Source organism: Aspergillus brasiliensis (assembly GCF_001889945.1).
Source record: "Aspergillus brasiliensis CBS 101740 unplaced genomic scaffold ASPBRscaffold_1, whole genome shotgun sequence".
Lineage (NCBI taxonomy): Eukaryota > Fungi > Ascomycota > Eurotiomycetes > Eurotiales > Aspergillaceae > Aspergillus > Aspergillus brasiliensis.
In genome coordinates, this window is record NW_027137442.1 from 2,229,228 (window position 1) to 2,247,365 (window position 18,138).

Sequence of the window (18,138 nt, forward strand, 5' to 3'; positions counted from 1 at the left end):
GAGGACTGAGGAGACTGATCACCCCCGCCATAAACCTGAAACATGAACTATCTAGGCCGAATTAGTGCCGCAGAGTGAGGGGGCTTTTGTTCCACAGCCTCCATTCATGTCACGATAAGCACTAGTTTCAATTGAAGCGGTAGTGTAGCAGATTACTAGCATCATAGCAGGGTTAGTCGTATAGAGCACCTCGCTTGAGTATCGTTTTGAAACTGGCTATATGGTGCGCGACGCTAGCGTGAATATGATACCTTACTCTGGTCGAGTAGCCCATTTTGGACATATACTTTTCCATTAAGCCTTCACATATGCTCGCAGCACAGAGTAAGCAAGAAAGTAGGTATGACATGGCTTACTGTAGCAGAAACGTGGGTTCTTTACGTGAGATCATGCTACCGACAAAGAAATCTCAAATCAAGACCGGAAAAGGCAACCCCGGACACGCGGACGGAGTACTCCGTAGAGAATTGAGATTGGATAGAATTCTTCCGGTTACTACGTTTACCTCTGGAGGATCAAGGTCGACGCCAGGTCATAGGTACAGTAATTATTAGTTTAATACTGATCTATTGCAGGTGAGTCGCAAGCAGGAGCGGTCAAGATGATGATGTTGCTGTTGCTGCTGCTACTGCTGCTATTGCTGGTGGTGGTGTGTTCGTAAAATCTTGTGGCTGTGACATGAGTTATTCTGGATCGTGCCGAGGCACCAAATATCTGCCGACTGTCCAACAACGATGATAGGTGTGCTGGCAGCGGACCGACCCAAAATTGGACAAGCCAAGCACACCGTAATTATGTCTTGGGGGAAACTTGACTTTTCGGAAAAGTGAGGAGAAAAGGACAAGACAAGACGTGGTGAAGTGTGGTTCCAACTCAAAAGATGGAGGAGTGGATGAAAGAGGCACGCGATGAAGGTTGTTTGTTAATGGTCGGATGCGTTGCATTATTGGCAAGTTGAGAACAGGCACCCGAATTTTTGGAGAGACAGCAAGTGGGTGGATAGGATAATCGACTAGTCTAGTGCCGGTCATTGCAGTCACCGGCTCCACCGAATGCGATCCAAGGTCTTAGATATCCTCTCTCGTTTTGACACTCTGAGTTTAGTGGCTGGTTAAAGTCGTGGTCAATCAATATGGAGAAGAGGTCAGGTCAGGCAGGAACGGTGGATGAACGCGGTGTGTAGATCTACTTGAATCATGAACCATTCATTTATCATTTTACCGTCGGAACTCGGAACGACCAACTAGTTAGCAGTTGACTTTCCTCACTTTTTCTCCCCGTCTCTGCATTTGTTGTCCAGTCTAGTTAGTGGTCTGGTTCACTGCAACCAGTCGATGTGTCGAGTGGCTACTTGGGAATGACTACGTACGACACTTTGCCAGTTGTGGGGGTGGGAAGAGAAGAGAATACTACGTCAAACACTGCCGAAGTGACTCTGGGATTACTTTACTAGTCAGTCTAGTCTGCTTAAAGATTCTTCAACGGAAATGGTTGGATCTGTCTAGTTCGACTAGACTAAAGTATTAGGCCACCATCATTCATGTTTGACCTAGGACTAAATGAAATATTTTTTTTTTCACGATTCACTATTATTCATAATTAATTCCTTTTCTTCTTTTTTTCTCACGCCATCCTTCCGATCACCTCACCAACAAAACAAGTAGAGTTTATTTCATCGCCCCGGGAGTGTTTGCCCAGCCACTGAGCCACACTGGCACCCGGCTTTTCCAGCCCTACCTTACCCAATCGCCGGCCAGTCCCCATAATAACTTACCCGTGCAGTTCCTTTTCACTTTGCTGCTGCCTTCAGACGCCCAGAAGAACTTCACTGCTTCTTCCCTTTCCTCCCCCCTACCTTACTCCTGTCTGAATCCCTTCCTCGCCCTGAAGGGTTTACTGAAACTTTGCGATTCTCCTCCCACCGGCTTTGTCTATATTGACCTGCCTGTCGCATACTCTCTTTTCCACTCAGCTTTAGACTTATTGTTCCTTGTACCGCCTGATCGACGTCATCTTCCGCCTCCCCCCAAAGCCTCGGACACAGAGGTGCAGCCACCATGGGTGTTCTACTACGACGTCGTGACTGGTATGTTTATCACTGGCTTGTCTGCCTGATCTTCCCTGGCTGGGAGCGCTCTTTAGGCTTCTCTCAATCATGAATGGCTCCTGGTGTTGTTGTGCATTAGTTCGGGTGGCTGACCATCTCTTCTAGTTATTACACCGTTAACGGCGAAGTGTGTGATGGCAGCACCTGGTATGATTGGGGTCGTTGGATCGCGTTCGCAGTCATCGTTGCTGTGGCGCTGATCATCTTCTTTCTCTTTGCGTATGCATCTCATCTGCCTGGGTTCAAGGATCCTGCCCTTGTGATTGGAGACTAACAAGTACGGTAGATGCTACAACGCCCGCCGTCGGCGCAGACAAGGACTCCGACCTCATCCCGGCACCGCATGGCTTGCCGGCCCTCCTCCGACCTTCCAACAGTCTCAGCAACAAGCGCAGCAACAAGGTCAACGACCGTACTATGCAGACCCTTACTACCAACAACCACCGCCACCGCAATACACCCCCCATCCGCAAGCTTATGGTTATTTTGGAGGCCAGCAGACGGGGATCGAGCTACAGCAACCGCCAAACGCATACCACGGTGGCGAACGGGTGTACCAGCCACCATCGGGTCCTCCTCCCGAGGCGACTTCCAAGGTGTAACGCTCCGAACCGGATTCCGTGAAACGACTTCTCTCTCTCTTTCCCTCGCTTCCTCTCTCTGTCTCCAGATACCTGATCCAAGGGGGGTCACCTTGCGATCGACTATTATGTAATTACCCAGGCGTCTATTCGATGATCAATTATTGGGATATGTCGCTCTCTGCGTCTCATAGCGTTCTGTGCTAGGAGGGATACCAGGGGCCAACGTGTGACGGGTTTATGAGTTTCTTTGTGCCTATTTACTAAACTACATGGTATTCGTACTATAATGACTTCTTGAGGTAGTGTTTTTTTTCTATCCTCTATGATCATGGCATGCCAGCACTGATATTACCGTTTTGATCTTCTTTTCTTTATTCTGTCTTATTTTCTTTCGTCCACTGCAATTATTGTCCTGGACTGTGTGGTACATATGAGGTGACGGCGACAAGAAGAAAAGAAGCCATTACTATCCGACGTAAATAGCTTATGACAAAGTACAATACTGCCAACTAACTATGGAAGAAGGAACCGTTCCGAAGGGTGCTGTTTGTCATCAAGCGGTGGATCCGTCTGTCAAAGCGAGCCTGCCGATATCTGCCTGTTCTGTGCGAATTCGTATCCTGTTCGTTGGGTCGAACCCGCGCCTAATCGAACTAGTTTGCGAAGGGCGAACGGGGGTGGGAAGCGATCAGTGATTGTCCTTTCCCCCTGGACTGTTAGGGATAGAGATAGAACCTTCATCCCTTTCATAGGCAGCACTATCAGTAGTCAGAAGGATTTAACTCAGTAGTATTATGTCCCTCGTATATCTCGGAGAATATCTAAACAAGGACTCCCAAACGCTAATTGGAACGTATTTGGAGGCTGAGGTCCAAGAAACGCATCCATGTATGCCACCATGCTGGGGTGGACACTGCGACTGCCAATGAGAATGTGCAGCAACCTGGAGCCAGCAGAAGAGCAAAAGGACGGAAAAGGGCCATGCGATGGGAGCGATCGACAGCAGTGGAGAGGGTCCGGCGAGGCAGGAAACGGGCGGTTTCATCTGCTGGTTAGTTGGGTTCGAGACAGATTAGCCCTCCCTGACCCGGTCAGACACTGGTATTACACCCTCGACTTTCTATGCGCGGTGGTGAGCAGACATGTGTATAGCAGTGTAAATACAGACTCTCGCCTGAATTCAATTGCGATGGGCGGACAGCAAAGTCAGTGGCTCTCCGCAATGCGCGCTGATCTCCTGTTCCTGACTGTTGTGTGCCTGTTCTTCCTCCCCAGCCAATTTAAATCAATTTGATCTCGCTGTTGCATCCCTCGTTTTCTGCTTGCTGCCTTTTTTTTCGGTCGCCCTTCCCTTCTTTCCCCCCATCCCTTCCTTTCTTTCGGCCTTACGACCAAAGTCTTTCCTTTGCTGGTCGCCCGAGGAGGAATAACATCTGGCGAGTTATTGTGTCCGCCTTGCAGATTCCCTGGCGATCTGCACATGATCTGATAAATCTATCCCCAATTCCCCTGGGAGGCTGTGGCGGCGCAACTGTTTCGCGGTCCGCACCACACACCATCACCACCACCTCCACCACTATCATTAATTTCCCACCTTCTTTGCTTTTCTCTCGTCCATCTTCATCTGGCAATTCAGATCTCTCACTTTTATATTCCCTGTTTTGAGGAAGTCTCTCCTTTTTTACAAGAATTGATTATCATTACTTCTTACACCATTTGTGTGTCTCTCCTTGAATCAAATTCGATCGCCTTGTTGAACACTTGCGCGCTCTTCTCTCCCTCCCTTTCCTCTGTGCGACTGTCGCGCTGCGCCGCAAATAGAGCCACTCATTACGAGATTACCGAATCAGTGACAGAGGGCAACGCCAGATGTGTCTCTGGTAACCGTTCATTAAATCTACCTACTTCGAAAAACCGGATTGAGTCGCCGAAGAACTATCCCTTGGTGCACAGTCGCTTATCTCATACCGTGCTTTTTGCTACATTGCATGGTCGCGCCAGCCGTGTGTCAGGAACACGCTCTATACCGTCTTTGGTCGGCTGTGGGACTCGAAGGATTTCCCGGTGGATCGCGCACGTCTCGCCAGGATAATGAGTCCGGTGGATAAGGCTCCCGTCTCCTTGTGGGCGAGGGATGTGGTGAGCGACCTCAAGTCCGACGCCAGTACGTTCACTAGCTGGGACAAGTGCATGTCCAAGGCGTACTGCAAGTGAGTATTAACTTGTTTCAATCATCGGTTTGTTGGATGTCTTCTGACTCAAGGTACTACCTAGGTGGCCTGTTATCGTCGCTATCATCATCGCTGCGCTGATCCTTCTCTCCGTCATTGCTTGCGTAGTCAATTGCCTGTGCTGTGGTGTGCAATGTTGCAAATGCTGTTGTGGATGTTGCTTCAAATGCTGCCCGGGCTTCAAGAGAAAGAGGAACAAGCAAAAATACCTGGACGACCAGTATGACCAACCGCCTCCCATGCCCGCTATGCCGACAATGCCGGCACCTATGAACAATGCCTATCAGACGCCCTACCAACCACAAGCACCGCCCGTGTACCGTGGAGCAGAAGTGGCCCGCTTCGATACGCCGTCCACCCCTGCAACCGCAAAGTTTGACGAGGATGCGTTGCCCGCCATGCCTACCTGGGACAGCGCCGTGACAAAGAAGGTCGAGGATGAGGACCCCCACGCGGAATCACTCGAGATGAAACCCCTGAGCAATGCGAACCAGGAGCCTCGTCGCATGCCCTCTGGAGCCCGATCTGTTGCGGGAGGCTATGGGGGTCCTCCGCCGTCGAGAACCGCAACGCCTGCTGCACCAGGTGCATACCATGCTGAGCCTCGAGGATATGACGGATATGGTGGTCAGGACGCATATGGCTATCACACGCCTGGCCCACGGTCGCCTCCGCCCGTCTCCCCGTATGAGCACCAGCCATACAGCGAGTATCCTCACGAAGACCGCTTCCATTCCATGTCACCGGCTCCTACGTACACCACGCAACCGCAGTATATGCCCATGGACTCGACGCAACCCCATCATGCACCTATGGACGGCATGCAGCCTTACCAGATGCCCATGGACGGCATGCACCCGCATTATATGCCACCGGAGCCTGCACACTCGCACTACATGCCGCCGCACCAGATGCCTCTGGACACAGGCACGTACGGACAGCCAATGCCGGTTAACAGGACATACTCCCCAGCTCCGACACTCCACTCGGCGATGAATGCGCCTCGTCCGGTCCCGTACCGCCAGCCTTCCCCAGGCTTCCAGGCACCGCCGTACCGCAACATGTCTCCAGCGACTCCCACGTCGCCCCCTCCTCCATTCTCCACAACCCCTGCGCCTCGTGAAGCCAATGACCCGGGCCGGCCCCCGAGTCTTTTGCAGAGTGGGCGCAGACCCACCAACTTTTAGATTGCCTTTGAATTCCAGTGATCAAGATATCTTCGGCAACCGGCCTCCTGACCGATGCTGACCCTACTTGCATGTGCTTGGGATTCCCATCCATATGGGAGCAGCGTGATGGACGGATTGGCACTCACGTGTCAAAGCAGCCTTCTGATCAAGCCTGCAAGTCCAAGCAAACCGCTCCAAGTCACATCGCATCAACCAAACCTGGCTAGACTAGATGCCTCACCCGACATCGCTCTGTTTCTAGAGCACCTCTTCTCATTCCGTCACCAGAATACCCTGGTGGCCATTGCCCTTTCCTCTTCATCCCGCTTGTATATACAGTTTCTATCCTTCGTATTTCCGACCCGCTATGACCCCAACCAACCTCTTTTTGCATGATGTGTATGTTTTGAATCAAATGATAGAAAGTGTAACGAACGGCACCTGTCATGTCTGGATCTGGGTTATCTCAGTGGGCTTTTTGAACAATCTTGAAAAATACAACACCGTTGATTCGGTAATACTTCAAAAGTATTGCAGCCATCTCTAAATACACTCTACACGTGCAAACCAAAACGAATGAATCTACCAGTAGTTATCATCTGGCCATCTTATAATACATCAGTACTATGACACTACATTACAAGATTCCATTCCAATATACTAACCCAGAATACCTCTTCTCAATACAGCATACATCCTAGGTAGGTACCAAGTTCATGTACTAATTACTCCAAAGTAAAATCAAACTCCTTAAACGCCTCCTTAAACGCCGTCGCATCCGCCTCCTCCTCGGCAACAGACTGCACATCATCCTTCCAATTAATCCGTTTCTCCAACCCCATCAACTTCGCCATAACTCTACGTCCGAACTGCAAATCGAACCGGAAGTCCGGACTTAGAGGGAGGAGAAGCGTTTTCTCACTTCCTTTGTTGTTACCGCCCTCCTCGTCTCCTTTTTCTTCTTCAGCCTCAGCTTGCGGGGGCTCCCAGATCCATACGCGGAAGAAGTCGCCTGGTTCGGCGCTCTCGTCACCGTTGGATTGGGATTGAGGAGATTCGAATCGCGGATACTTTAGGTTCTCCGCCTCGACTTTGAAGGCTGCGTCGACGAGACCCCGGCGCACCAGGTCAGCAGGTACAGGGAGGAATTGCCAGTGGATGTGGATTCCGTTCCCCCGGGAGACTTCCCATGTTACTGCACCCAGGGAGTTGTTTGCGCGACGGCGTAGCATGGAGTGCAGGGCGGAGCGGTAGCGGTGCATTTCGGCGTAGGTGGATTGTCTGGATTGGGGGTCTGAGATGCTGGATAGGGTGGGGGAGTGGGTGAAGGGGATGATGAGCATGTGGGAGGGGAAGGATAGGGAGGATGAGGCGAAGGTTTTGGAGGTGGGGAGGGGCCCCTTGGCTGTGGTGAGGTAGGCTTCGTCGCCGATGGAGGTGATGAGGTGGGTTGCGATGTTGGGGTTGGAGAGGCAGAAGAAGCATTGGTCTGGGCCTGGTGGGGGTGCGCGAGCGCGTCGTTTGCGCGGGCGGTTGTCGTGGTCGTCGTCGACGGCGAAGCGCTGGTAGGAGTCGCGTTGAGATTGGAGGGGTTTGCGTTTCGTGGGGATGGGAGCGAAGGGGGGTGCGGTGGTGCCGGCGGGGATGGTGAGGGCTGGGGGTGCCTTTGGGTCGAGGGTGAAGGCGTACATCCATTTGGTCTTGGTGGTTTTGCTGTATGCGGCCAGGCTGATGAAACGGGTGAGCGGTTTGGCGTCCGGGTTGTCGGTGTCTTCGGTGGGGAGGTGGAAGAAGGGTTCGCGCTCCCAGAAGAAGTCACTGGAAGAGGAGAGGTGGTAGCGCGGTTTGAGGGTTGAGCAGAGGTCGGCGACGCATTGGACTTCGGTTGGGGGAGTGGTGGTGTCGGGGAAGGGGGCTTTGGAGCCGGTGCGGATGTCCTTGGGCCATTGGTGGGTGATGAGGATGTCGGCTTGGTGGGCGCCGTAGAGGGCGCGCGCGTCGGATTCGGTGTAGGATGGGTGGTATTTGTCGGAGGATTTGGCGTCGGGGTCGAGAGTGCCTCCTAAGGAGACGAGACGCACGCCTTCGGAGGTCTTGAGGGTGCCGCGGCGGCCCAGGAAGTAGAGGTTAGGGCAGACTTCGTCCTTGGATTCGATGGCCTCGATGATGCGCGTGGGGAGAGGACGGCTGCCCAGGGTGAAGTAGGTGGGGAGAGGCACGACGATGTTGCCTTGGAGCAGAGCGCTGATCTGCTCGAGTTCGTGCTCTGTGGAACAATCACCGAAGAGGTCGCCGACAATGATGGCGAAGGAGAAGTTCTGCTTGATATGCAGCTTGGAGAGCTTGGTGAAGACGTCTTGCAGCTCGCAATTGACGTCTCCGATGACGACTCTGTGAGAAGGTTAGCGATGTGCTCTGAATAGTGAGTTGAGATGGACTTACATCTTGGACGCCATGTCGGAGCAGGGAATATAACTGATACTAGTACTATGATGCAAGAAGCACCTTTAACCTATTAGGGTGAGATGTTCGAATTGTGTCTGTATCTGCAACCAGCATAAATCAGGGACAAAATATTATGAAATGGCCCCGATAGAAGACTAAAGGCAATGAAAGAAGGTATGCCAATGCGCGTGGGCAGCTCCACCAGATGATGCTACTGAACGAGGAATATTCGAGTTATGCCGAAATCGCCAAAAATGGATTCGAGGAGCTTGGGCCACCTGCATGGCACGTGATAACAATTTAGCCCGATGGGGCTAGCGCAGACACGGCATAAGGCCGGGCGGTGAGCTAATCTCCGCACCGGATTAAGGTTGCCGCGGCCCCGTTGAATTTTTTTGTCTATACTATTACTGAGGACGAGAGGAGAGTTGGAGATATCCACCCCCTTGACTTTTAACGATTATCATAACGACGCTGCTCGTTTTCGTCGCCATCATATTCCACGATGGTTGCAGCGTCGTCGTCTTCGCGGGCTAAGCCCGTGAAGCGCGTGAAAGGTGGGACAGAGACGACCAAATCGCATCGATTCGAGCCGTTTTCCCAGCGTGTCGCAAAGTTGAAGATCGACCCTATCCACCGTGTGCGCCGGCCCAGCTTTGGGGAAGAAGCCGATGAGACCTCGTCCTACTTCCGGTCTGCCTTCGAGCACTGGGTCGAGTTGAATCTATCGGATAATTTCGTCCATTTTGTCCGCAAGGTGAATCCGCTGTGCGAAAGTTTGGCTCAGATTCTGTACCATGAGGATAAGATTATGAACTTGCTGGTGGAATTTATTGAGAAAAGGGACAGCTTGTCGATAGAGCCGCTGTTAGGTCTTATGGCTCAGTTTGCGCGCGATTTGGGTGTCAGGTTCGAGAAGCATTTTGCGACGGCGGTCACTCTGGTGGCATCCGTTGCCGCAAGCCATTCCGATGTCGAGGTCGTCGAGTGGTGTTTCAGTTGTCTGGCTTGGATCTTCAAGTTCCTTTCCCGGCTTTTGGTACCCGATCTTAGACAGCTTCTCGGTATTATGACCCCGTACCTTGGAAAAGAGCGCCAAAAAACGTTTGTTGCCCGCTTCGCTGCCGAGTCGATGTCCTTCCTTATCCGCAAGGCCGGCCTCGTCTACTACAAGAATGCAACTCCCCTCCAGCGTGCGGTGTCTTTCCTACTCGATGACCTACACCAGGCGGCCGAAGACGAAAAGAATGTGGAGTTGTACAAGGAGGGTCTCATGGCTATGTTTGCCGATGCCATCAAGGGTGTCAAGTACGGCATTCACTCCAATGGAGCCGACATCCTCAGCTGTATTTTGGACAATATCTCGACCGGCGACGATTTGCGGGGCAGTCTGGGACTCGACGTTGCAAGCGGAGTCGTAATCAACATCATCCATAGCACTACACCTGACACCTTCGAGCCGATCCTCGATCTTATCAAAGCGCATATTGAAAAGAACTGTCGCAAAGGAGAGAAGCAGCATGCCACTGCCTGCTGCCGGCTGATTTTCCTGTGTGTCGCTACTCGCAAGGGAACAAGGGTCAAGAACTGGAAGCCTGTGCATCAGACATTGCTCCTTCTCCTCCAGAACGCTGCAAGTGCACCAAGCGCATATGCTGAGGCTACGCCACAGCTCCTGACCGCAGTCGCCTATGCGCTCCAAGTGTCTCCGATGGATGAGATGCTGCCATTCATGCGCTCGATCATGGATGCTGTGTCCAAGGAGGAACTTTCGACGCACTTCCTCGCTTTCTGTGCCACCTTCTCAGAATGGGGACCGGAGAGATTCCACAGTGTTGTCCTTCCTTATTTCCAAAAGTTCGTCAATACTTCGTGGCAAGAACACGAGCACGAGCTTTGCTTGGCATTGCTCCGGTTGAACCAGGCTGGTTGCATCACTTCTGAGGTCTCCAAGCCCGGCTACATAACTTGTCCTGCTTCCTGGAAATCTCGTGTCAAAGACACCTTCAGCAAGTCAGACCACAATGACACTGAAGTTTCTCTACTCAGCGCATACGCCAAGCTCCCCGGCGCCTTGTCGCTATCGACGGAACCGTCTCTCATACCCGATATGACCAGCACTCTCCATAGCCACCTTGTCCGCGTTCTGAAACAGAAGAGTACCGATACTTCCGCTACAACAAAGTTTTTCCTGGGCCAAGGGTTCAAGACCTACGTGGATCTTGCGACGGCTGCTAATGGACTGGACAAGACTCTTTGGGATCGCGTCAGCAAGGTAGCGGCGCAATACTCTCGCCTTCCGGTCTTCCTCCAGGCGATGTTAGACTACATTTCAGCCTGCAATAAGGATATCGACATCAAAGGCTCGGCCATCGAAGACTTTGCGGAAGTCCTGATCTCTAATCTTAGTGGTCCTTCCCACAAGCTGCGCTTGTTATCTTTGAGAATTCTGCGGGAACTCGTTTTGGCTTGCGGAGAAGATGCCGAACTTGTCTCCTTGGCAATTGAGATCGAGCAGAGTCCACTGACCCTGCAGAGCGCTAGGGTTCTGGCAATGCATGTGCGCAAGCTTGCATTAGCTTACCCGCAAGTCGTTTCGCGCAGATGGATGGCCAGGCTGCTCCCCCGTTTCTGCTTTGGTTTGTTGTCCAAGAAGATGGCGCCTCTGTGGGATGATGCTGCTGCTGCCCTCAAGTCTATGTGTGAAAACCCCGAAGGCGAAAAGATAGTTTCAGACTTGGCCTTCCAGTGGCTCCATGAGAGAGGGTCGGGCGACGCAACGACTGATGCGGAAGAGGAGGATCCCGAATCCTACGTCGGTGGACATTATACGTGCTCCAATGCAGCCAAGATTGAGGATATCTCTTCTAAATACTTCGAAAACCCAGAAAGTCCCGTTACGACTCTGACTGAAGGTTTTGAGAAGGACCACACGTTCAGCGGAGTCATTCCTGCTTCGCCGAGGACCCAGGCTTTGCGTGTTCTCAACGCTGTTCCGAACATTGCTGAGAAGAAGTCTCGCCAGGTTATTCCATTGTTCCTTTCTTGGGCTCTGCGTGACGAGGAAGATGTTCCTACTGGTGCTGATTCTGACACTGGTGACTCCTATATCCCTTGGGGCTTCCATGATCGGCTGTCGTTCCTTGGCCTCCTTGCGAAATTCATCAACCCTCGTGTGCTGTACAAGGCTCCGGAGGTTCATGAAGCCCTCATGGGGTTGCTGTGCCATGGTAACTCTGAGATCCAAAAGTCTGCACTCAAGGCTCTTTTTACTTGGAAGTCTGCCAGCATCACCCCTTACCAAGAGAATCTTCTGAACATCCTGGATGAGTCACGGTTTAGGGATGAGCTCTCTGTATTCGTCCGTATTGGAGGTGACGATAGTTTGATCGAAGAAGCCCACCGGGTCGAACTTGTTCCCGTTCTCCTCCGGCTTCTTTATGGCCGTATGATCTCGAAGGCTGGTGGAAGCTCTGGCCAAGCAGGTCAAGCAGGCCGCAGAAAAGCCGTCCTCAGGACGCTGTCGCAGTTACCGGACAAGGAATTCAAGATTTTCGTGCAGGTCTCGTTTGGAGAGCTCGGAGAACTCAATATGGTACAGGACAAGCAGGTCAATCAGCAGGCTTTCCAACAAGAGCTTGTCAGCCCCAGACGCCAGACTGGTTTGTTGAAGATGATTGAAACCGTTTTCGAGACGCTTCAGAGCCGGATGGTTCCTTACGCGGAGAAGTCTATGCAGGTGGTTCTTTACTGTCTTGTCCGGGCATGCCGCGGGTTAGAAAAGGACCAGGCGGCCGCTGCAGACTCGCCAGAGGGACGTTTGTTGACCGTTCTGCGCAACATCCGACACACATGTATCCGTTGTCTGGAACTGATCTTCTCCGTTACGCAGGATCAGGATTGGTCGCCCTACGTGCGCACAATTTATGAGGACGTGATAAACACTAGGCTTGAGAACTTTGCAACTGAAACGGCTCAGGGTGTGTCGGGTCTCCTCAAGTTGTTCCATGTCTGGGCTTCTGCTCCTAGGTCATCATTTTACCTTGTGCAGTATAACGAAGCTTTGCTGAAGAAGGTCGTGGACTGCCTGGGCGTGGATTCGGCCCGTGATGAAGTCAAGGTCTATGTCATGGATGAGATCTTGGTGCCACTCATTAATCTCTCAACCGGCAAGGAGCTTCAAGAGCAGGAGAAGATGAGCGATATTCCTGCGGACGAAATTCGCTCCGAGGTCTTGTCGCCCTATATTGAACACACTCTATCTCATCTCAGCAGGCTTCTCAAGCGCGGTCCGTCCCGGCCCGTCCTGATCTCTGGCGTGCAGACACTGTCTCTGCTTGCACCGTGCGTTGAGTCCTCAGAGGAGACGACTAGTCTTATCAGTATCACTACCTACCTACTCCGTCAGCCTCCAGACCGCGTCTCTCCGAGGACCAAGTCCGGCCTGCTCAAATCTTTGGAGCACTTCTTGCCTCTGTTCAACCCGCAGGAGGATGCCAACCTGTCCCAAGAAGTGTTTGAAGCAGTGTCGTCGATGTTCGATTACTTCAAGGACAATGCCAACAGAGAAGTTCTTGCCCGTGTCTTTACGGCTTTCGCCAAACGCGACGAGGAGCTTGTTCACGTCGCTGCACTTTGTGAGGACCTGAACTCCATGTCTACTAAGAGACTCGAAGTGGACTATGACCGCCGTCTACAAGCTTTCAGGGAGGTGAATGAGAACCTCTGGGAGAAGCTTAACGCTAAGCAGTGGCGGCCTCTTCTTTACAACATGCTGTACCAGGTTAAGGATGAGGACGAACTTGCGATTCGGTCAAGCGCTTCGTTTGGATTGCGTCGATTTATGGAACGGGCAGTGCTCAATGACGTTGAGGCTTTCGAGCCTCTGGTGGCAGACGTCCTATTCCCTGCTCTGCAGGGCGGCGTTCGCCAGAAGTCTGAGCTCATTCGATCCGAGTTTATCACCGCGCTTGGTTACTTCGTCAAGCTGAACCCCGAGCGTCCTGCCGTCCAGGATCTGAACGTTCTGCTCGTCGGTGATGATGAAGAAGCTTCTTTCTTCAATAATGTTCTCCACATTCAACAGCATCGTCGTCTGCGGGCGCTTCGCCGTCTTGCCACTGAAGCGGCGAAAGGAAATATCCAGGCTTCGAACATCAGCACTATCTTCATTCCCCTCAATGAGCACTTTGTCTTCGATGAGGAAGCCGACGAGGCTACTCATAACCTCATCGCGGAAGCTGTTACTACCATCGGAGCCCTTGCAGAATGGTTGGATTGGAGCCAGTTCAGGGCTATTTTCCGGAGATACCGCGGTTATATGCAGAGCAAGTCCGACATGGAGAAGAACATTATCAGACTCCTGGGCAAGATGGCTGATGCATTGACCAACGCCATGAGCCAGCATGCCACGATCAAATCGGCAGCTAAAGATGGAATGGATGGGCTTGAGACTTCTAGTCCAGTTTCTACGCTCGCCCGGTCTATCCCATCCGTGGCCAAGGTTGCTACCGAGCTGACTACAAACTTTACCCCCTTCTTGACGGATTTCATCCACCACAAAAATGAGGCACAGATGAGTCTGCGTTTGCCCGCTTCGGTCACGACGATCAAGCTGCTCAAGCTGTTGCCTGAAGACGATATGTCTATCCGCCTTCCACCGGTCCTCTTGGATGTATGCAGTATTCTCAAGAGTCGTACTCAGGAAACTCGGGACACTGCTCGGAAAACTCTGAACGACATTGCCCTCCTGCTGGGCCCATCTTACTTCGGCTATATCCTGAAAGAGCTTCGGACTACTCTCACCAAAGGTTACCAGCTTCACGTGCTGTCCTTCACAGTCCACTCGATGCTCGTGGCGACGACAGATGATTTCCAGCAGGGTGACCTGGATTACTGCTTGACCGACTTGAGTTCCATTGTCATGGATGACACATTTGGCACTGTTGGCCAGGAGAAGGAAGCTGAGGAATACGTGAGTAAGATGAAGGAAGTCAAGAGCAGCAAGAGTTTCGACTCCATGGAACTTCTGGCAAAGAACTCCACAGTCCGTAATCTGGCAAACCTGGTCCGGCCGCTCCAGTCGCTTCTTCGAGAGAAGCTTACCTCCAACATTGTGAGAAAGGTCGACGAACTTCTGCGGAGAATTGGTGTCGGTCTTTTGAGAAACCCTGGTGTCGAAAGCCGCGATATCCTAGTTTTCTGTTATGAAGTCATCAAGGAGACGTATAGTGCACCCGCTCAGGTCAAGGCACAGGCCCCCAAGTCTGCACAAGCAGAGAACCTGGAGATCGACTTGCGCGGGTCCAAGCGAGGTGAGAAGAAGGGCACTACCTCATCCTACATCCATAAGTTGACACGCTTCTCTCTCGATGTTCTGCGTGCCATTTTGAGCAAGTTTGGCTCCCTGCTTACGCCGGCCAATATGAAGGGCTTTATTCCGATCATTGGCGACGCGCTGGTACAGGCTCACGAAGAAGTCAAGATCTCGGCTCTTCGTCTTTTGTCAACAATCATCAAGCTTCCGATCCCGGAACTTGACAGCAACTCTCACGTCTATTTCACGGAAGCAGTCAAGGTGATCAAGGAAGCCCCGAGTACGAACACGGAGGCCGCACAGGCATCATTGAAATTGGTCTCGGCTATGCTCCGTGAGAGAAAGAGCACTAAGCTCAGAGACGGACATCTTGCATACCTTCTTCAACGTGTCACCGCTGATATCGAAGAGCCTGATCGCCAAGGCGTCACCTTCAACTTCATCCGGGCTGTCATGGCAAGGAAGTTTGTGGTTCCTGAGGTGTACGAACTGATGGATAGCATTGCTACCATGATGGTTACGAACCAGACCCGTGCTGCCCGAGACCTCGCTCGTGGTACCTACATCCACTTCCTGATCGAATACCCGCAAGCCAAGAATCGCTGGAACAAACAACTCAGCTTCCTCGCCAAGAACCTCGATTACAAGCACCAGGATGGTCGCCAATCAGTTATGGAGGCGATCCACATGCTGCTGGCCAAGACTGGAGACGAGTTGGCGCAAGACATTGTCAGCACCTTCTTCCTTCCGGTGGTCATGGTGATGGCGAATGACGACGCTCCTGAGTGCCGGGAAATGGCTGGTACTCTATTGGGAGAGCTCTACACCAGGGCAGACAGGGAGCAGATGAAGGCCATGCTTACGCCTCTTCATTCTTGGCTGGAGCAAACGGACAACATGCTTCTCACCAGCACCGGCCTGCAAGCTATGAGGATCTACTTTGAGGTGGACGGCACCGAAAAGGATAAAGAAGCTCGGTTTGTCGTGGATGTGCTCCCGCCCATCATGCAACCTGTCCTCAAGGCCGAGGAGACTGAGAACTGGCAAGCCCTTTACTTCTCCCTTCAGCTCTACTCCAAGCTCTGCAAGTCTGTACCGGCAATCGCGCTGGCCAAGGAGCGCACCAAACTCTGGGCCGCTATCCGCGAATGCCTGTTCTACCCTCACGCCTGGGTCAAGACCTGCGCAGCGAACCTCGTCGGCACATGGCTTGCGGACCTGGCCAAGACCAATGCTACAGATGGATACGGTTCGATCCCGTTGGCTGGTTCCATGGGATTGTCGCTTGACAAGGACGCCATGCTGCAGCTGATTCGTGCCAGTTTGCGCTCTCTTCGCACCCCAGCAGTCAGCGAGGAGCTCGCCATGCAGTCCATTCGCAACATTATTTTCCTCGGTCGATGCTGCGCCCAGAACGGCCTTGAATTCACCAAGACCGGCAACAAGGATCTCGACTCAGACGCTAGCGATAGCGAGGATGAGGCTAACGAGGACGGGGCTGGACGTCAAGCCAGCGCTACGAAAACGGCCATTCACTATATCTTCGAGCAAACATCTTCTATCCTGCGCAGAGAACTGCTTACCACGCGGGCTGAATCTTTGATTCCCAAGACCGCTTCCATCGGTCTTTTGGCCTCGCTCTGCCGCCATCTCGAAATTGAACAAATCCGTGACTCGCTGCCTGTTATCCTCCTCCCTCTTCAGCACATGACGGACACTAGTATCCCGGCCCCTCGCTCATCGGACGAGGTCTTCCGGGAGACCTACAAGGGCCTGGTCTCCAACTGCCACGAGGTCCTGGACATCCTCCAGAAGAAGCTGGGAACGACCGAGTACGTGCAGATCATGGCACAAGTGCATGATTCCATCAAGGAAAGACGTGAAGACAGACGTGTCAAGCGACGGATCGAAGCAGTCACCGAACCGGAGCGCTATGAGAAGGACAAGAGACGGCGGAACGACCGCAAGCGCGAGAAGAGAAAGGAGAAGGGAGCCGAGCATCGCAGCAAGAGACGTGGTTGGTAGAGGAAAAGCGTTGCATGTTGCATATACAGGGAATGTTTATACCAAAATCGCACGGCGTTAGGAGAATAGGAGATCGACCATGTTTGAGATGAGCTGTCTATCTATCTATCGTACATATGATTCTTTGTCTTCACCTTCACCTTCACCTTCATCTATAAAAGTACAATGTATATCCCAAGCGCAGAGTGTACATACTCCAATTCCAATGATGATTGATATCAACCCCAACCAAGACGCCAAACGCTCATCAACTTTTCAGACCCCGAAACACAAAGCATAACACTTAAACCCAAGTCAATGGCGTTGTAGTTTAAGCCGACTTTCCTTCCTCTCCTTCACCCTCCCCCTCCTTCTTCTTAACGCTCCCATCATCCCAGAACTCCATATCACCGTCCACATATCCACGGGTCAACTTATCGCCCTGCCGGGCCAAGATATCCTCGAGGGTACTCTTCTTATCGAAGAAGATATTCAAATGATCGCTAATGACATGGCGAGAATCGCACGACGGACACTTGATTAGCACCGTGCCGCGGTGGTAACCATGCTTGGACATGCGGTGCGAAGAACGTTCTCCGCATGGTTTGCAGGTGAATGTGATTTGGTATGCGGGCTCCTGTTCGCGGCGGAGACGGTTCTGTTCTTCGTTTTGGGCGTCGGTGGATGCGTCGGAGGCGCGGTCAGTTAGAGGTTTTGCTGCAGAGGAGGAGTTGAATCTGGAGGTTGTGAGGTGTGTAGTGACCCGCGTGGGAAGGCGTGGGGAGTGGATTGTAGGTGTCTGACGATGGAGGAGCTGAGTGAATGGTCGGGAGATTGATTGTTGAGAGGCGCGGGTGATGGAGCTGGTAGCGCGGGGGACAGATGACTGGATGGTGCGGAGACCGCGGGGAAGGGAGGTGAATGGACGCATGTTGTATAGATGTATGTGGTTATTGATAAGATCAAATATTGGTAGATTGATCGAGAAGAGATGAAGAAGGATTGATGAATTGAAGAATCCAAGAGAAGCATGAATGACGGAGGAAAGCCGGAGTTTGCGCCGGAATTTCGTTGTTCCAGCTCGGGCCTCCGCGGTCTCGCCGTCTCTGTTGCTTCTCCCTCTTCCTCTTGCCATCCCCTCGACTGTGAAGGAGGCGATGATCCGATGAGTGTGGCAAAGCTCTCGACTGTGGAACTGGCAGATTCTTGGGATCTTGAATGATAACCTAGCTGTTCGTTTGGCTGCATTGTTCGAGCATCCGGATACGTCACTGTTCTGTGC

The 18,138-nt window shown here is 52.3% G+C and overlaps 6 protein-coding genes across 6 annotated transcripts; 4 read left to right on the forward strand and 2 right to left on the reverse strand.

The window, feature by feature from the left end:
• Positions 1 to 2,057: 2,057 nt before the first annotated feature.
• ASPBRDRAFT_50445 (resistance to Congo red protein) lies at positions 2,058 to 2,709 on the forward strand (the record flags this gene model as incomplete). The annotated part of the gene is made up of 3 exons (XM_067626543.1): positions 2,058 to 2,086; positions 2,213 to 2,326; positions 2,394 to 2,709. The coding sequence occupies 3 exons, from the start codon at positions 2,058 to 2,060 to the stop codon at positions 2,707 to 2,709; spliced, it is 459 nt and encodes a 152-aa protein (XP_067484829.1).
• A 2,073-nt stretch (positions 2,710 to 4,782) lies between these two features.
• Positions 4,783 to 6,109, forward strand: ASPBRDRAFT_25237 (uncharacterized protein; the record flags this gene model as incomplete). Its single annotated transcript, XM_067622152.1, has 2 exons — positions 4,783 to 4,901; positions 4,966 to 6,109. 2 exons carry the CDS (start codon positions 4,783 to 4,785, stop codon positions 6,107 to 6,109), a joined length of 1,263 nt encoding a protein of 420 aa, XP_067484830.1.
• ASPBRDRAFT_241950 (uncharacterized protein) lies at positions 6,041 to 6,651 on the forward strand. Its single transcript, XM_067622042.1, has one exon. It carries the CDS (start codon positions 6,164 to 6,166, stop codon positions 6,485 to 6,487), a length of 324 nt encoding a protein of 107 aa, XP_067484831.1. The 5' UTR covers positions 6,041 to 6,163; the 3' UTR covers positions 6,488 to 6,651.
• Positions 6,652 to 6,816: 165 nt separating this feature from the next.
• Positions 6,817 to 8,547, reverse strand: ASPBRDRAFT_25238 (CwfJ domain protein; the record flags this gene model as incomplete). The annotated part of the gene is made up of 2 exons (XM_067622153.1): positions 6,817 to 8,482; positions 8,534 to 8,547. 2 exons carry the CDS (start codon positions 8,545 to 8,547, stop codon positions 6,817 to 6,819), a joined length of 1,680 nt encoding a protein of 559 aa, XP_067484832.1.
• Positions 8,548 to 9,041: 494 nt separating this feature from the next.
• On the forward strand, positions 9,042 to 16,877 carry ASPBRDRAFT_50448 (putative HEAT repeat protein (DRIM); the record flags this gene model as incomplete). The annotated part of the gene is made up of 1 exon (XM_067626544.1): positions 9,042 to 16,877. One exon carries the CDS (start codon positions 9,042 to 9,044, stop codon positions 16,875 to 16,877), a length of 7,836 nt encoding a protein of 2,611 aa, XP_067484833.1.
• Positions 16,878 to 17,020: 143 nt separating this feature from the next.
• Positions 17,021 to 17,852, reverse strand: ASPBRDRAFT_242006 (DNL-type zinc finger protein). Its single transcript, XM_067622043.1, has one exon. It carries the CDS (start codon positions 17,785 to 17,787, stop codon positions 17,188 to 17,190), a length of 600 nt encoding a protein of 199 aa, XP_067484834.1. The 5' UTR covers positions 17,788 to 17,852; the 3' UTR covers positions 17,021 to 17,187.
• Between the last annotated feature and the right edge of the window lie 286 nt (positions 17,853 to 18,138).